The sequence below is a fragment of the Lissotriton vulgaris genome, chromosome 10 (genome assembly GCF_964263255.1).
Source record: "Lissotriton vulgaris chromosome 10, aLisVul1.2, whole genome shotgun sequence".
NCBI classification, from domain to species: domain Eukaryota; kingdom Metazoa; phylum Chordata; class Amphibia; order Caudata; family Salamandridae; genus Lissotriton; species Lissotriton vulgaris.
The window spans coordinates 429,415,571-429,432,245 of NC_141698.1; the positions used below are offsets into that span (position 1 = coordinate 429,415,571).

The window sequence follows — 16,675 nt, forward strand, 5'->3', positions numbered from 1 at the left end:
GAGGGCCTCAGTGACACAGCTCTTCTCTTAGCCTGAGATGTTGCACCAGGAGACTTCCCCCCCCAGTGCTTTAGTTCTCACTTCATTGACAAGTTCATAACAGGTCAATATTATGAGCTGCACTGTAGGAAGGGCTGAGATGGGATGGTATTTCCATACCATTTTCGGCTTATCATTTTCAACCAGACAGTAAGTGGGGAGCGGATAGGGGAGAAAGACAGCGCTCATAACCTCTTCCCTGGCTGCATCCACCAGCTGATTCACATATTTGTATTTGGAGTGGGAGTGGTTGAATAGCCACATCTAAGCTGCAAATGTAAAGGCAGGAGGATAAGACAGGGGAGACATGATTAAACTTATATCAGTTTGCTCTTATTTTCCTGAATCCCAGAATCTAGCAGGGATCGGAGGGGAAATGTGGAGATGCAAAACCCCCCAATGAAGAAAGAGGAAGAAGGGGCGACAAAGGGAAGTGATCAGTATGTCATCCTGTCACCCTCTGCCATCCATTGCAGCAAGAGATCCGTGGGAGGAGTACGAAGAGGAGGGGCTGGAAGCGATGCTAATTTCTCTTATTCAATATAACAGCATTCACTCAAAAGCACTTTGACACAAGCATAAGTAAGTGTTGAGTAATTAGCAAAATTCAATACAAAAACCAAAACAATAATAATCACTAAAAACAAATTATAAACAGGTATTACTGGTTGGAAAGCCAAGCCTTGGTACAAAGTAAGTAACACAGGAGGTTAGTAAGGCGCATCTGAAAACCACAACATGGACTGGCTATTTTCCATAATTTTTATTTGCCAAACTGCATAGCTCGGGTGCATGTCCTTTGGAGTTTTAAAAACAAATATCAGAGTCCTGAGTGTCTGGGAGATCATCAAAGACGAGTGCTGGGAATTTTTGACCTCCTTCACAGAGCTGGGTGTAGATGGAGCGATACGGAAGGGCCAAAGAAGGCCCCAGGAAACTTCTGGACTCAAGCAAGGGAATGAGTTCTGCCATGAGTATCTGTTTGTGAAGAAAAACATAACAATGATCATTACAATGGTAGTGTTGTTTCAGCTGCTTGTGTTGGAATGTAAGCAGGAAACAAGGTCCTGCAGATCAACAGAGGCTTTACATTATGCTTTTCATCATGCCTGTGGAGTAGCACTCAAAATGGGCATTCACTGGTTAATCAAGTCTCTTCAATGCATCCTATTTTATTTTCCCAGAATCCTCTGCAGATCCTGAATCCAGACTCACACAGACTTGCCCCCATCCCCTGAATCCATTGCAGTTAAATGTGTTATGATCGGCCAGATGAAAACTGGCAAGCACTGTATGGGGCCAAGAGTAAGCACCACAGATATTTATTTAAAAAAATATATACATTTGTATAGACTGTTGGAAAACTGACCCACCATGGCAACAGGTGTGTGGTATTCCGCTCCAAGCTTCTCCAAACCTTCAATTTCAAATTGATATATTATTAAGAGTTCACTCAAAAGATGCTTTAGTCCAGGAGACACGCGCCTTAGAGTTGTCTAAATTTACACACTAATGTAAAACCAAACATTCTAACATCTAGGAAAGCCAAACTCAATGAGGGAAACATGGAACAATGTTTTTAGAGCTAAGCAATGTTTGTTGGGTGTAACATAGGGCATTTTCTGTCAAAGGCAGTGTCTGTTGCATTATTTGTTATATCCCTGACCAAAACAGTCAGTTCAACTGCTTCATTTGCACACCACTCCCATCCAAGATTCAAAATCATCAGCGAATGTTTTACCCTGCATCTCGCAGGTCTATGTCTACCCCCTTTTAAATATAGTCTACAACGCTACAGCTACAAGGGTTAGTTATTGCCTGCTTTTGCAGCTCAAAAGGTAAGGGCCATAACATCTATCTAATGTCCTCAATGTTCTCCTCTTATGAAAGCATTAGAATTGAAATCCATTTGTTGTGTGGGGTCACAAAAAAGCATGCAACTGTTTTCGGAATTCTACAGCAACACTGCACCTTAAAATTTCTGTAGGTTCTATATAAGCCTTTTGAACACACACATGTCCCCCTTACAATGATTCAGAAACAATGATGGTAGAAATATGAAAAGAAGAGAGAAGATGTAATTGAAACCTTATTAATAATGTATCACATTATACAGCGAATAGCAAGTTACAAAGATTAAAAAAACCCTCACAGGGCTCTTTCCAAAACCTAAAACAATTTAGAAATAAAGCAAAATTGAGAACATTATGTTTATTGCCCATGATTTGTTTCATCACACACATAATAATTTGAATAGATTTATAGAATATGCATCATATGGCTGATAGGATTTATTAGGATATTTGTAAGATCTTCCTGCTTTCAATGGGGTGCAGGATTACATGGATGCAAATGCCTTATGCGGTTGTAATGATATTAAATATGAACAATGATTGTAAAATGATACAGGACTGATAGAAATGAATAATGTCATGCATAAATAAAAATAAAAATAAATAAATAGAAGGAAACATGCAATTTGAATGGTAAAACCTACAATTTCATGTAATCAACTTGCCAGTAACAAAGAATAAGCTAAAATACAGTGAATAAAATATAGGTAATTGTCTTAAAAAAGTATATTCTGGAACTAGTCCTCCATTGTAGACTTTTACAATGCGCTTCCACAATTCTTACGTCAACCAAGAACCCTCAATTGCATGCAATTTGCCCTTCAAATTCGAGGCCTATTCTTTTGATCCTTGGGTGTGAAACATTGCCAATTGGACAGTTTGTGGCTAAATAGAAAGGTGGCCACTTTTCCGCCAAACATTATGTTCATATCAGCATAACACAGTCTCAGTTTCACTTCTTTTTGTCTGCCCTTTATATACAATGATTCGAACACAGTGCCTTGTGCCCTTGTTTAGGAATGCATGGTTCAGCGATACAATGGAAGCAATGAGCCTTTGTTGCCAGATAGATCTGCAAGTAATTGTGGTTGTAGCCCCAAGAATTCTGGGATCAGAGTAATGAATGCAGCTAACAGCTATTTTCCAGTGAAGAGAATACATTTCTGCCTTCTAGATGTACCACAATATTGTAAATAAGACAGTGTTGGGATAACCCAACTCACGCTGGAAGTTGGGTTACTGTTGGGTTACTGATTTCCTGGGTTGAGTTTATTTGGTGTAGTATTTTGGGACGGGAACTCACTCTTTTTAAAGAAAAATGTCTAATATTGTTCCTGATCTTGTGTTGCTTTGCATTAGTTGTGTAAATTGCTTATATTTTGTTTCTCAGTGCAGAAATGTAGCTTACTGTTTGTGCCTGAGATTTTGATAAAATTAAACTGTAAATTGTTTAAGACCAAATAATACTGTTCTGTTTACAACGTGATGTGAATGGACGTTATTTCCTATATAACCATGATGCACTATTCGGACGTATTAATTCTAATAGTTATTATTTTTACCACAACCATATATCTTTTAAATCTAGTCATTTTGCCGCACTACACCGGTTATGGGCAAATTAAAAGAGTTCTCGGGATTTGAAAGCATTACTTTGATGACACTAATGTTCGATCACCCACAACCTTTTACTGCTCACTTGGTTGGTGTATATATCTTTATGAAAAAACAGACAAAAACAGTAATCTATTTCAGAACCCCTCATTTTGTTCATGATGAATGAGCACAAACATAACCCTAGGTAGGAAATTGACTTTTGATTAATGGAGCACTATTCAACAAATTTATACTGACCAAACAGAATTATTCTCACTTCCCTAAAAAGGGTAGTCTTTCAAAGAAAAGTATTGATATATTGACGTTCAGAAGTATCTAATCTTAATCTCTAATCGTATAAGAATATTTAGCATGGGACAAGTTGTATCAATAAATCTCCATAAGCACTCTGGCAGAGAAAGGAAATGGTAAGTTTGTCAGTGAACAAGATGCAGCAGAGAAGGAAAAGACACTTGAATGGAGCATGTATGGAATTCTCAAAATTCCTTAGAAGGAAGGAGAGGAAAGCAAACAAGCATTTACAATGCAACGGTCTCGCCTTTGCCAAAGTTAGAGCTATTGGCATTGTAAATGACAACATTTTTATTTATGTGTTCGTTTTGAAAACAGATAAATAAATGGCATTGTCATTTACAATGTTAATAGCTTAATCTCTCGCAAATACGAGACCTATTGCATTTGCACCCCCACACACACAGAGCCACACACACAGAGCCCCCCACACACATACAGAACCCCCCCACACACAGAACCCCCCACACACAGAACCCCCCCACACACACAGAGCCCCCCACACACACAGAGTCCCCCCACACACAGAGCCCCCCACACACACAGAGCCCCCCCACACACACAGAGCCCCCCCATAAACACAGAGCCCCCCCATGCACACAGAGCTCCCACACACACAGAGCCCCCTCACACACAGAGCCCCCCACACACACAGAGCCCCCGCCACACACACAGAGCCCCCCTCACACACACACACAGCCCCCCCTCCCCAAAACGCCTAGCATCTTTACCACAGTCTCTGAAACTTGTAAGCATAGCCCACCATAAAAGATTTGAGACCTCAGGATTTCTAAAATTAACTAAGGGTGTCTGAAACCTTCTCCATATGACAACATTGTCCGTAATGGTTAACAAGTTCTACATAACATTTTGCATTGTAGCTCCTTCCTGTGCAAACACGGTCTTATGGTCAAATTTGCCCCCAAATCCTATTAGGACCTTCTGTTTGTCTTGTTCCTAATTTTAACTTCCCTACTTTCCTTTAGGTAAATAAAGGACCTATAGAATGGGGCATGGCCAAGCGGCATGGGAATAAGCCACACTCCCTCGAGATTTCCCATCCACTGCCATCCTGCAGACACAGAGGTCTGGTGGGGGGGGGGGGCTGCTGATGCCAACTATATGCCCCCTTCATCCTCCCCTGCACTGTATGACGACCCAGAGGGAGACAATCGGGTCCCGCTTAAGTCTTTGGCGCCATGGGTGCGGAGTTCCGATCCTTACAGTACCTGTGGCGACTGCCAGGTGGATTACCTAACAACCAGAGCGTCCTGGAGGCTGTCGCCACGGTCCCGAGCCTGCCCCCTGCAGAGCCCTGACCTGAGTGCCGGTGCGGCACGGAAACTGCGGGGAGATGGGCCACTACGAGAGTGAACAGGGGGCTTGAAACGCCGCGACCATAGGCCTCTCAGCACCTGGTTCTGAGGTGCTCGGGCTGTGACTGCCAGACCACTCCCCAACAGTGAAGATTGGCCTAGTACCTGCCTGTGCAGTACAGAGGCTTGCAGTGCCTGACAATCGACTAGGCCAGGTAATGCGAGGACTGTTCTTGCTCGGCCCAAGCTGCCTTTCACTCGTTAGCCGGGCCCGCCATAACGTATGCCCTGAAGGGTAAATGGGGCAACAATTGATGGTGCATGTATGATTGCACTAGCAACCAAGAGTGGAGTTGGCCCCAGCACTTCTCAAGACAACAGCTGAGGAGCACGGAGAGGAGCACTTGCTATCATATGACCCCGAGGGCTCTGGCTAATAGTGGAAGGTGGTGAGACCGCGGCGGGAGGGAGGAGGCACGGACAGTGGTCGGGCGGGAGGGAGGAGGCACGGACAACGGGAGGGAGGGCGGGGGATAAACAAGACGAGGTAGGCTCGGATGAACTTAAGAGTTCATAGATAGGTTGGACAGCATCGAACACGGACAGTGGGCGGGCGGGAGGAGGCACGGACAGTGGTCGGGCGGGAGGGAGAACTTCGAGAAGGCACGGACAACAGGACGGCGAGAGGGACGGTGTATAGGGAGTGTTTCCTTGAAGCATCGAGGCACTGAGGAACTAGGGAGAGGCAGAGCGGTAGGATCTGTAAGCGACATTGGACAGCATCGAACACGGACAGTGGGCGGGCGGGAGGGAGAAGGCACGGACAACGGGACGGCAAGAGGGAGGGTGTGGGGGCGGGACTTAAAAGAAGACACGGAAACGCCCCCGAATTGCGTCATGACGGGGGAAACAGTGATGGGCAACCATGTCTTCCAATGGCTAGCCTGCATTTATGGAGCTAGCCAATGGAAGAGCAGGCGGGACAAAGCCCCCGTACTGTTCTAACATTAGATTTTGCCTGCGCGAACGCTGCTGCGCAGCGAACGCCAGGCGAAACCTAAAAAGGTACAAAGTGGGGAAAATTCATGGGAGCCAAGGAGAACGGGAGAGGACCTGAGAGGGAAATCAACGGAAAAGAATAGATTGGGATGGAAACTATCCTAAATTCGTCACAAGACCCTGATTGCCACACAGGAATTATCAGGGAGAAGAGTGGAGAAGGGAGAAAGAGAAAGATCTTTCTGGAACATGAAAAGAAAGAAACATTAAAGAGGCAATTCCTTCCCGCAAATCAGATGTGTTACAATGTTTAAATCCAATGCTTACATCATCAGACGTATGCAAAATTACTAGAAAAGTGGAAAATAATATGTATTTGGTATTAAAATAGATATTGTATCCAGAGTCTTACTGTTGTTTAAGCACTATGAGGGCTACATGAAGCCTCAGATGGCAAAGCGCTTTTATTATAGAAATTTCACCTGGCATCATGCTCCTAGCCACATTGACTCACCTAATCAAATGTTTCTCATCACTGCCCTAAAGTGCAGGGAAAAAGAGGTCTATTTTCTGTTCTTTTGCCCAATCTATATTAAGCACTATAAAAAACACCCACTACCAATGCTGATTAATTTAGGTACCAATCATAACCATGTAGGCAGGAGAATATGTAATTCCGATACTGCCAAAACTGTGGTCTAGCTATTCTAGGTTTTTATTCTCAGCATTGAATTACGATAGAGGTCTATTAAAATACTAAATTAATTCAGTTTGGCTTAAACACAGTTGACGAGAATTGAGGACAATTATGGAATTATCTGATATTCTGAGACTTTTCTAAGATACAGTATTGGGACACTGTGTACTGATATACTTGCCATTGTATTTGCAATATGACTCTTGCAATAGGTGGTAACATTGCACTTACATTTATGAAGGCTCTTTTATGATGTGTGCTTAAGTGATTTATTTAATTACCTGGAAAAAAACATTATTAAATGAGATTTTCAAGTCTTGTTGGATTTGGAACTGGAGGAGAATGCTTCCATATTTTAAAAATGCCACTTACATATCTTTCACACCTCCTTTTTCTTCATATTGTAAACTGCGCTTTAGACGGCATTTCTACTGAGCTCCTATGACAAGGAATTGTCTGCTTTGTCAGAAATGCCGCCAATGACCGTCAGGCCCATCCAGACATTTTAGGTTATATAGCTTAAATCCTAGCCCGATACAATGGACTTTTATTTTGTTTAAGCGACATACGAGTTCCTGATGCTTGAACATAGTAGGTGATTGTTTGACTGCTTCCACCAAGATGCAACCTCTAGTTGACATGTGGCATAGTTCTTTTTATATGTTTATGTAATTTTCCATACAGCAGTGGCCTAGTTGCATGTTAACTTGGCTACTGTTAGTGCTGAGAATGCACTGGAGTGCATGAACGTGTTTATGGCCTAGGAGACAGGCCTGTTCAAGCCTAATGTGGCCTTTCAGTTTTTAAACTATGCGTGCCCAATGCTCACATATTTTCTATTGCTTACATTTATATGAAAGAGAAGGGATTTTTTCCATTCTCTACAGCGACTTGCTTTCAAGGTCGTAGTAGAGTTTATCTGCAAGCATATTCAACAACCATGGTTTTTCTTCAGAGAAACTAAAAGATACAATAGCATTAGATTGTGTGGGCTTCCTGAAATCTGACAAAGGCATTATTTACCTTTCAGTGTAACAGAAACAGGAATGGAACATGAGAAGATCAGTTCTACCGCCATAACCAACCATGTATGAAAAAGTTATAAAATATATCCATAATTGAGTATTGTGATAAAAGAATGTCCAATTTTTAGGCCTTATAACAAAGTGACGCAGGGTTGTATATGAGTTAGCAAAAACATTCTAAACTAAAATAAGCTGTAAACCAGGCAGTTATAGGTAGGGATTTGACTAGCCGGTTGAGGATGAGTGGTGAAATCTGATTTTGTGTGCGTGTGTGTGTTTCTATCCTCAGGGGGACTAGGAGTGGGTGGCTGTGTGTGCAGACACTAATTTCTCAGTGGGGGCACACATTTTCTCCTCCAGACGAGATTCTCTGGCAAGTCTGACTCCCACCACCATCCTGTTATTCTGGCATTTTGCATGTGGGCTGACGGCCAAGGGGTACATTTCGGAGCAGGCTGGGCTGCCGTGACTTAACAATGCCCCATAGGCAGTATTCCAACTGTTGCTTACCGTCTGAAATGTTGGGGCGGGTTGAACATTTTACCGAGGGCTAATTTTTTGGTTTCCATTACGTCAATCATTTAGACCTTTGTGTGGAATTATAATTTAAGCTCTGAATAACAACATAACGTTTAGGAGTTAGTGTTGTTTATTGGGATAGAAATTCACAATTTTTATTGTTGGTGCACAGCCTCTAGTTTTTATTATGAGATTAGGTTGTTTTAGATCTATTGTTAATTTGTAGTTTGGGTGCTCCACTGGTGACGTCTTCAGTCCTGAACGACGTCTGAATTTAAACTCAATGCTGTGCATCCAAGTTAATTTGGCTGCATCCCCTTGGGCACACCTTTCGTTCCTTTAAATAAAAGGACTCCACAAAATCTTTTGAACACTTCGTTTTACTTGCTTCCATATATAATCTTTATTCTGAAATTTCCATCATTTCATTTATATTCATTCAGTAATCCTCAATCCTGTGATTTTTATTTACCCTCTTTTAGCTCCTATGAATTTTGGGCTAGGGAGTCCTTCTTCAGGGAGCATGTATACAAAAACGAAAACATAGCATCTGCTTGTAATACATCCATAAACATATTTCACAATACTTGTACAGAAAACATTGTCCATATGGAGTGTCAATTATTGTGTACTTGATGGTCTTTATCGTGCCCCTTATGTCCATTCAGTGGTGAGTTGATCGTGATACGCCTGAAACGTGCGCAAATTAATATAAAAAGTGCCCATATCGTGAAAAAAACATAGTAAAAAAGAGCGGGTAACAGTGTGTTATACGATGTTCTTTTGCATTCACGTGCGAACAAGTTTGGGGAGAAAAGTTTAGTAGAGTATTCTGATCCGCATGTCAGAATGAGCATTGTGGACCCGTTTATGAACTTACAGTTAGAAGACGTGAGCGCCGTTCGTCACAGTATGGAGCGTTGTGGTTCGTATCGTTAGTTGCAGCCGGCATTTCCGTGTTTATGAATCTCTGGAGCGCTCATTGGCTCCGTGAGTTATCACATGTTGGTATACAAACGAAAAGACGGACTATGTAAAAGTCTACGTTGTGATGTGATAACGGCAAAAACCACGGTTGATGGACAGAATACAGAACAAAGTCATACATTCACCCCAATACAGAGATCTGGGCCTAAATCCATCGTTTTTTTTGCACTACACACCACTCCAGTTCAGACATGGCCATATGCAAATCAGTCTGACCCTGTGCCTCATGGGAACAGTTCAGCCCGAACTGCCAAGCCATGCCTTCCCTGGACCGGAAACAAGCTTCCGAGTTCCCATGAGGCACAGGGTCAGACTGATTTGCATATGGCCATGTCTAAACTGGGGTGGCAGAGTGGGCTAAAGAACGATGATGGATTATACCCAGATCTTTTGACTGGGTGTGAGTGTTTGATTGGTTCAGATGCTCCGTCCATTACTACCCCCTTTTGTACCGCTTTTGGCCACCATAAGTGTGGCAGGGTATGCTCAGACGTGAGTCCCTTGCTCACTTTGCCACTGGATTCAAGCAAGCCGGGCTGAAGACGGCTGGAATGCCAGAAACCGGTCCTCGGAAGCTTGTTTCCGGTCCAGGGAAGGCATGGCTTGGCAGTTCGGGCTGGACTGTTCCCATGAGGCACAGGGTCAGACTGATTTGCATATGGCCATTTCTAAACTGGGGTGGCAGAGTGGGCTAAAGAACGGTGATGGATTAAACCCAGATCTTTTGACTGGGTGTGAGTGTTTGATTGGTTCAGATGATCCATCCATTACCACCCTCTTTTGTACCGCTTTTGGCCGCCATAAGTGTGGCAGGGTATGCTCAGACGTGAGTCCCTTGCTCACTTTGCCACTGGATTCAAGCAAGCCGGGCTGAAGACGGCTGGAATGCCAGAAACCGGTCCTCGGAAGCTTGTTTCCGGTCCAGGGAAGGCATGGCTTGGCAGTTCGGGCTGGACTGTTCCCATGAGGCACAGGGTCAGACTGATTTGCATATGGCCATTTCTAAACTGGGGTGGCAGAGTGGGCTAAAGAACGGTGATGGATTAAACCCAGATCTTTTGACTGGGTGTGAGTGTTTGATTGGTTCAGATGATCCATCCATTACCACCCTCTTTTGTACCGCTTTTGGCCGCCATAAGTGTGGCAGGGTATGCTCAGACGTGAGTCCCTTGCTCACTTTGCCACTGGATTCAAGCAAGCCGGGCTGAAGACGGCTGGAATGCCAGAAACCGGTCCTCGGAAGCTTGTTTCCGGTCCAGGGAAGGCATGGCTTGGCAGTTCAGGCTGGACTGTTCCCATGAGGCACAGGGTCAGCCTGATTTGCATATGGCCATGTCTAAACTGGGGTGGCAGAGTGGGCTAAGGAACGGTGATGGATTAAACCCAGATCTTTTGACTGGGTGTGAGTGTTTGATTGGTTAAGATGCTCCGTCCATTACCACCCCCTTTTGTACCGCTTTTGGCCGCCATAAGTGTGGCAGGGTATGCTCAGACGTGAGTCCCTTGCTCACTTTGCCACTGGATTCAAGCAAGCCGGGCTGAAGACGGCTGGAATGCCAGAAACCGGTCCTCGGAAGCTTGTTTCCGGTCCAGGGAAGGCATGGCTTGGCAGTTCGGGCTGGACTGTTCCCATGAGGCACAGGGTCAGACTGATTTGCATATGGCCATTTCTAAACTGGGGTGGCAGAGTGGGCTAAAGAACGGTGATGGATTAAACCCAGATCTTTTGACTGGGTGTGAGTGTTTGATTGGTTCAGATGCTCCGTCCATTACCACCCCCTTTTGTACCGCTTTTGGCCGCCATAAGTGTGGCAGGGTATGCTCAGACGTGAGTCCCTTGCTCACTTTGCCACTGGATTCAAGCAAGCCGGGCTGAAGACGGCTGGAATGCCAGAAACCGGTCCTCGGAAGCTTGTTTCCGGTCCAGGGAAGGCATGGCTTTGCAGTTCGGGCTGGACTGTTCCCATGAGGCACAGGGTCAGATTGATTTGCATATGGCCATGTCTAAACTGGGGTGGCAGAGTGAGCTAAAGAACGGTGATGGATTAAACCCAGATCTTTTGACTGGGTGTGAGTGTTTGAATGGTTTAGATGCCCCGTCCATTACCACCCCCTTTTGTACCGTGATGTGATAACGGGCGGCCATATTAACCCGAAGAAAAAAGCTAAAAACGGAGGAAATAAGAATCAAAGTAAATGAGCGACCTCTGTCGCACAATGCCAAAACATTCCCCCCACTCGGGGTGAATGATTTGCCATTGTGCAACATTCCGTCCATCATCTTGTTTGTTTTGCTTTTCACCCTATGTGGGAAGGGTATGCCCAGACGTGGGTCCCTTGCTCACTACGCCACTGGAGTCAAGCTATCCTGGCCGAAGACGGCTGATAGCCAGAAACCAGACCTAGGATGCTTGATTCCGGTCCAGTAAAGACATGGCTTGGCAGTTCGGGCTGGACTGTTCCCAGTAGGCACAGGACCAAGACTGATTTGCATATGGACATGTCTGAACTGGGATGGCTTGGTGAGCAAAATAACGATGGATTAAACCCAGATCTGTGACTGGGGGTGAATGTTTTGCCATTGTGCAACATTCCGTCCATCATCGTGTTTGTTTTGCTGTAATCAAGGATAAAACAAGACATTTTTTGATGATACCCAATCCTAAAAGTCTGTCAGTATACATGGTCCCCAAGATACACAAGTGCTTAAAGGATCCTCCTTTAAGGCCAATAGTATCCACACATGGAAGTCTCCACGAACCAGTGGGACAATTCTTGGACAAATACCTTCAACCTGCAGTAAAACCTATGAGAAGCTACATAAAAGACACAACAGACTTCCTTCTAAAACTACAGACCATTGAAATTAACGAGAATGAGAGTTTACTAATGTGCACAGCCGATGTGAAATCGCTTTACACCTCAATTCTTCATTTACAAGGTATAGAAGCCATGGAACTTGCAATAATGAATACCAACATGGATCACTCAATGCAAATTTTCCTGATGGAACTGGTATACTTCACTTTGTACCAAAGCTATTTTAAATATAAGGACTAATGGTATCTTCAATTAACAGGAACCTCTATGGGGAATTGTGCCGAGCAGTATATGCCAACCTTTTTATGAAACAATATGAGACACATATCTTTTCAAACCCAGAATGGTATAACTACGTGGAATTACTAGTAAGATACATAGACGATATCTACATATTATGGAAGAATTCACAAGAAATGCTACAAGAAGCACTAACAACATTGAATAGTATTGATGAAAGGATACAATTCACTTGGGAAATACAGAAAGACAAAATTACGTTTTTGGATGTAGAAATAAGGCTCACTAAAACCAAATTAGAAACGGACCTATTTCGGAAGCAAACCGACAGGAATAACACCTTACATTTTACCAGTTTCCACCAAATGTCCTTGAAACAACACCTACCAGTCTCACAGATGATAAGAGCCAAAAGAATAACATCAGATGCAAATAAAGCCGTCGACAGAATTGAGGAAATGGGACAGAGATTTTTGGACAGGGGCTATCCACAAAACATAAAAGAGAAAACCAAACAACGTGTACACTCAATGAATAGAGCCAATTTGTTGAAAACCACAGAAAAACAAAGTAACACTAGAATGGTAGTGGTTTCGAAATTTTCAACGTCCAGTACAGATTTCAAAAGAATTATCATGAAACATTGGCCAATTCTAAGCATGGAACCAGACTTTAAATCTCTCTTTACGCAACCACCCATATTTGCCTACTCTAGAAGTAACAACATGGGAGAACTACTGAAGACCGACACTCCACAAAGGATAGTAGCTAAAGGAAGCAGAGCCTGCACCAACTGCAACAACTGTAACAACATCATAAGAGGCTGTACTATAACACACCCTATGAAGGGTCACAACATAAAACTAAGGGTATCAGCCACATGTGATACATCCAACGTAATATACCTACTCAAATGCCCATGTGGGAAGGTATACGTAGGAAAGACTGAATGAAAAATTAAAACTCGGACGACGGGAGAACTTTTGGATACATAAACTGAATTCCATGAAACCACATAGGTTAAATGATTGTATGGATTTAGCTTGCTATTTATAACCCTGTTATTCATACCCTGATTTACACACTGCCAATGCGGCAGCCCATGTCTGTTCTGAGGTACAATAAGTGGGATTCACCTTTATCCATAAAACATGTTGTATATACATTAAAACTTTTCATAATAAGCATTGAACATTGGGGGTCACTTTTTTCTAGCCCATTTTTTCTACCCATGTTTTCCGTCCATTTTTTTTAGAGGTCGCTAATTTACGTTGATTCTTATTTCCTCCGGTTTTAGCTTTTTTCTTCGGCTTAATATGGCCGCCCGTTATCACATCACAGCGTAGACTCTGACATAGTCCGTCTTTTAGTTTGTATACCAACACGCGATAACTCACTGAGCCAATGAGCACTCTAGAGATTCATAAACATGGAAATGCCGGCTGCAACTAACGATACGAACCACAACGCTACATACTGTGACAAACGGCGCTCGTGTCTTCAAACTGTAAGTTCATAAACGGGTCCGCAATGCTCAATCCTACATGGGGATCAGAATACTATTCTAAACTTTTCTCCCCAAACTTGTTCGCAGGTATAACACACTGTAAGTGTTACCCACTCTTTTTTACTACTTTTTTTCACGATCCGGGCACTTTTTATATTAATTTGCGCATGTTTCGTGCGTATCACTATCACCTCACACTGAATGGACATAAGGGGCACCATGAAGACCATTACGTACACAACAATTGACACCCCATATAGACAATGTTTTCTGTACAAGTATTGTGAAATATGTTTATGGATGTATTAAAAGGAGATGCTATGTTTTCGTTTTTGTAGACATGCTCCCCGAAGAAGGGCTCCCTAGCCCGAAATGCCTAGGAGCTAATAGAGGGTAAATAAAAACCACAGGATTGATGATTACTGAATGAATATAAATGACATGATGGAAATTTCAGAATAAAGATTATATATGCAAGCAAGTAAAACGAAGTGTTCAAAAGATTTTGTGGAGTCCTTTCATTTAAAGGAACCTAAGGTGTGCCCAAGGGGATGCAACCAAATTAACTTGGATGCACAGCATTGAGGTTATTGGGATAGAACCAAGAAAGCAAGCACATGTTTTTACGTAAGCTTGCAACCACTTATTGAGGTCTAGGATCAAATATCTGGCAATCTTCAGACCTAATTCACAAAATCGATTGCATGCGCTAAGGAGAACTTGTGCATCAGGGCTGAATAAATTACTACTATTTTCAGACTGCCAAGGAAATAGTCTTGTACAGGTTTTTAACATGGAACTAATGTCTATCCTCATGTTGGCAAAAAGATCTATAAGCCACTAACACAAAGGTTAACTAATTTCCTTCCTGGCCTCCCCTAGAAAGCGTATTGCAAAAATAACCAGTTTTATAAACCAGAGCTAGGGGGCTTCAGGAGAGAACATAATCTCAGATTGCCAGAGATGCATTTAAAATGGCTCCTACGCAAGGGACCAGTGCATACGGTCATTGCCACTCAGCTAGAAATACACAAAGCAATAGGTCCAATGACGAGTCCACTCTTTTAAGAACTTTGGGCAGAATTGGATTGTGGTGGATTTTATGGGTCAGCAAGTTCTTACAAGAACGTTTAATAATAAGTTCTATAGAATAACAAATCATCTGGATGCTATAAGCTTCTTATTAGGTGGTCTGGGCTCCATAAGACCACCTAATTGTTAACCAATGATTGTGTAAAGCAGGGGACTTTCTGATATCCCTGACCCAGACACAAGCCTTCCTATTCATGGTGCCTGCTCCCCCGCACTTTGTAAGTGCTGCATTAGGAAGTCTGAATGGATCAGACTCACAAATCTACCACAACACATTTTGGAGAAACAGGTTGTTATTCATTTTTGTTTTCCCATAGTCAGGAAAAAGATTATGGGGGTAGAGTGTATATCAAATGTATCTCTTTTTCCTGTGAAGACCTCTAATCATAGATGACAGCAATTGGTTGAATTTTTTTTTTTATCAAGCGTAATTTTCACACAAATGTTTAAAAAGTTTTTTTTTTTTAATCTCAGTTTGAATATATGCTATACATTCCTTAACATCTGGCCTCATTGTGAAAGGGAGAATAATGGAGTGCATCCCTAACAACAGCCGGGTCTATTCGCTTGGCAACCTATCATGGGGAGACATGATTTAGCCTATGTGCTCAGTCACTTGCACCAGCCTTTAGTACCCATGGGCTTGTTACCTATTTCTTCATCCACCAAGTAAGGACTAATGGCAACATATGCCATGTTATTACATGTAGCACCGCTATGGATGGCCCTGTGAAATTCAACAGTGATGGATATTCTTAGTGATAGGTAAGATACATAACATTTAATCAACTAAAAAAAAATAATAGAAGTTACAAAAAGTAATATTTACAAGTTATGAGAAATGCACACGCAAAACTTCTGAGCAAGGATCAATTTTTTCAAGAGAAAAGATAGACTTAGGAAATATTCATGCAGACAGAGCCTAACTATGAATTCTTTCCCCACATTTGTGCCTAGTGTATGCTCTGGAAAAGAGGATCGGTTGTTAGCCTTTCGTCCGTCCTTCAACTTAACTTGCTCATAAATCAGTTATTAAATGCCATTATAAAGAACTATTTATACATGTATATTATATAATTATATTTTTCTAATGAAAAGCCAACAAAAAAATGGTGGGTGCATGCCACCCTGGAAAACAGGAAGGCGGACCTATAAAGTATCAATAGCACTGGGAGTTGGTGATGGTGTGGAGGCCACCTTCAGACAAAGTGGACAGTTCAGCAATCAAGACATTTCCACACAGAGGATTAAATATGGAAACAAAAACACAAGCAAATATAAAGTAACAGAAGCACAGTGCAAGTGGAAACAACAACCCCTCTTAAAGATCTCATTACCTTCTGTATGTTGATCTGTTGTTGTAGACGGGCCACTCGTAGCTTCTGAGTCTCCATCTCCTTCAGGTCGCGCACACTGGAGTACACAAGGAGCGGCCGCGTGAGGGAAGCCGTGTTACGACACCTTCCTCTGCCAATCCCTAGCCCGTCTACCTGCAATGCACCAGTGGTGCCAGCCCGACTCCCGGAATCTAGTCGCACATGCAAGTCGGCAGCTAGGGATAAGGAGAGATGCAGAGAGGGAGTCAGATCATGGCATGTCTGTTCACCAACAGATCTAATGCAGTTCATTTAGTCTTTATTTCGAAATAAAATTCATAAAAGACAGCAGGTATA

At 42.7% G+C, this 16,675-nt stretch overlaps 1 protein-coding gene across 3 annotated transcripts in view; it reads right to left on the minus strand.

The window, feature by feature from the left end:
* Positions 1-787: 787 nt before the first annotated feature.
* TEDC2 (tubulin epsilon and delta complex 2) overlaps positions 788-16,675 on the minus strand; it is a 334,684-nt gene continuing 318,796 nt past the window's right edge. For all 3 annotated transcript variants that reach the window (XM_086941286.1, XM_086941287.1, XM_086941285.1), the window contains 2 exons: positions 16,340-16,554; positions 788-1,017 (listed from right to left, as the gene is read on the minus strand). In XM_086941286.1, coding sequence (XP_086797412.1) covers positions 847-1,017; positions 16,340-16,554 — 386 coding nt within the window. In that variant the 3' untranslated portion in view covers positions 788-846. The remainder of the gene's footprint in view (positions 1,018-16,339; positions 16,555-16,675) is intronic.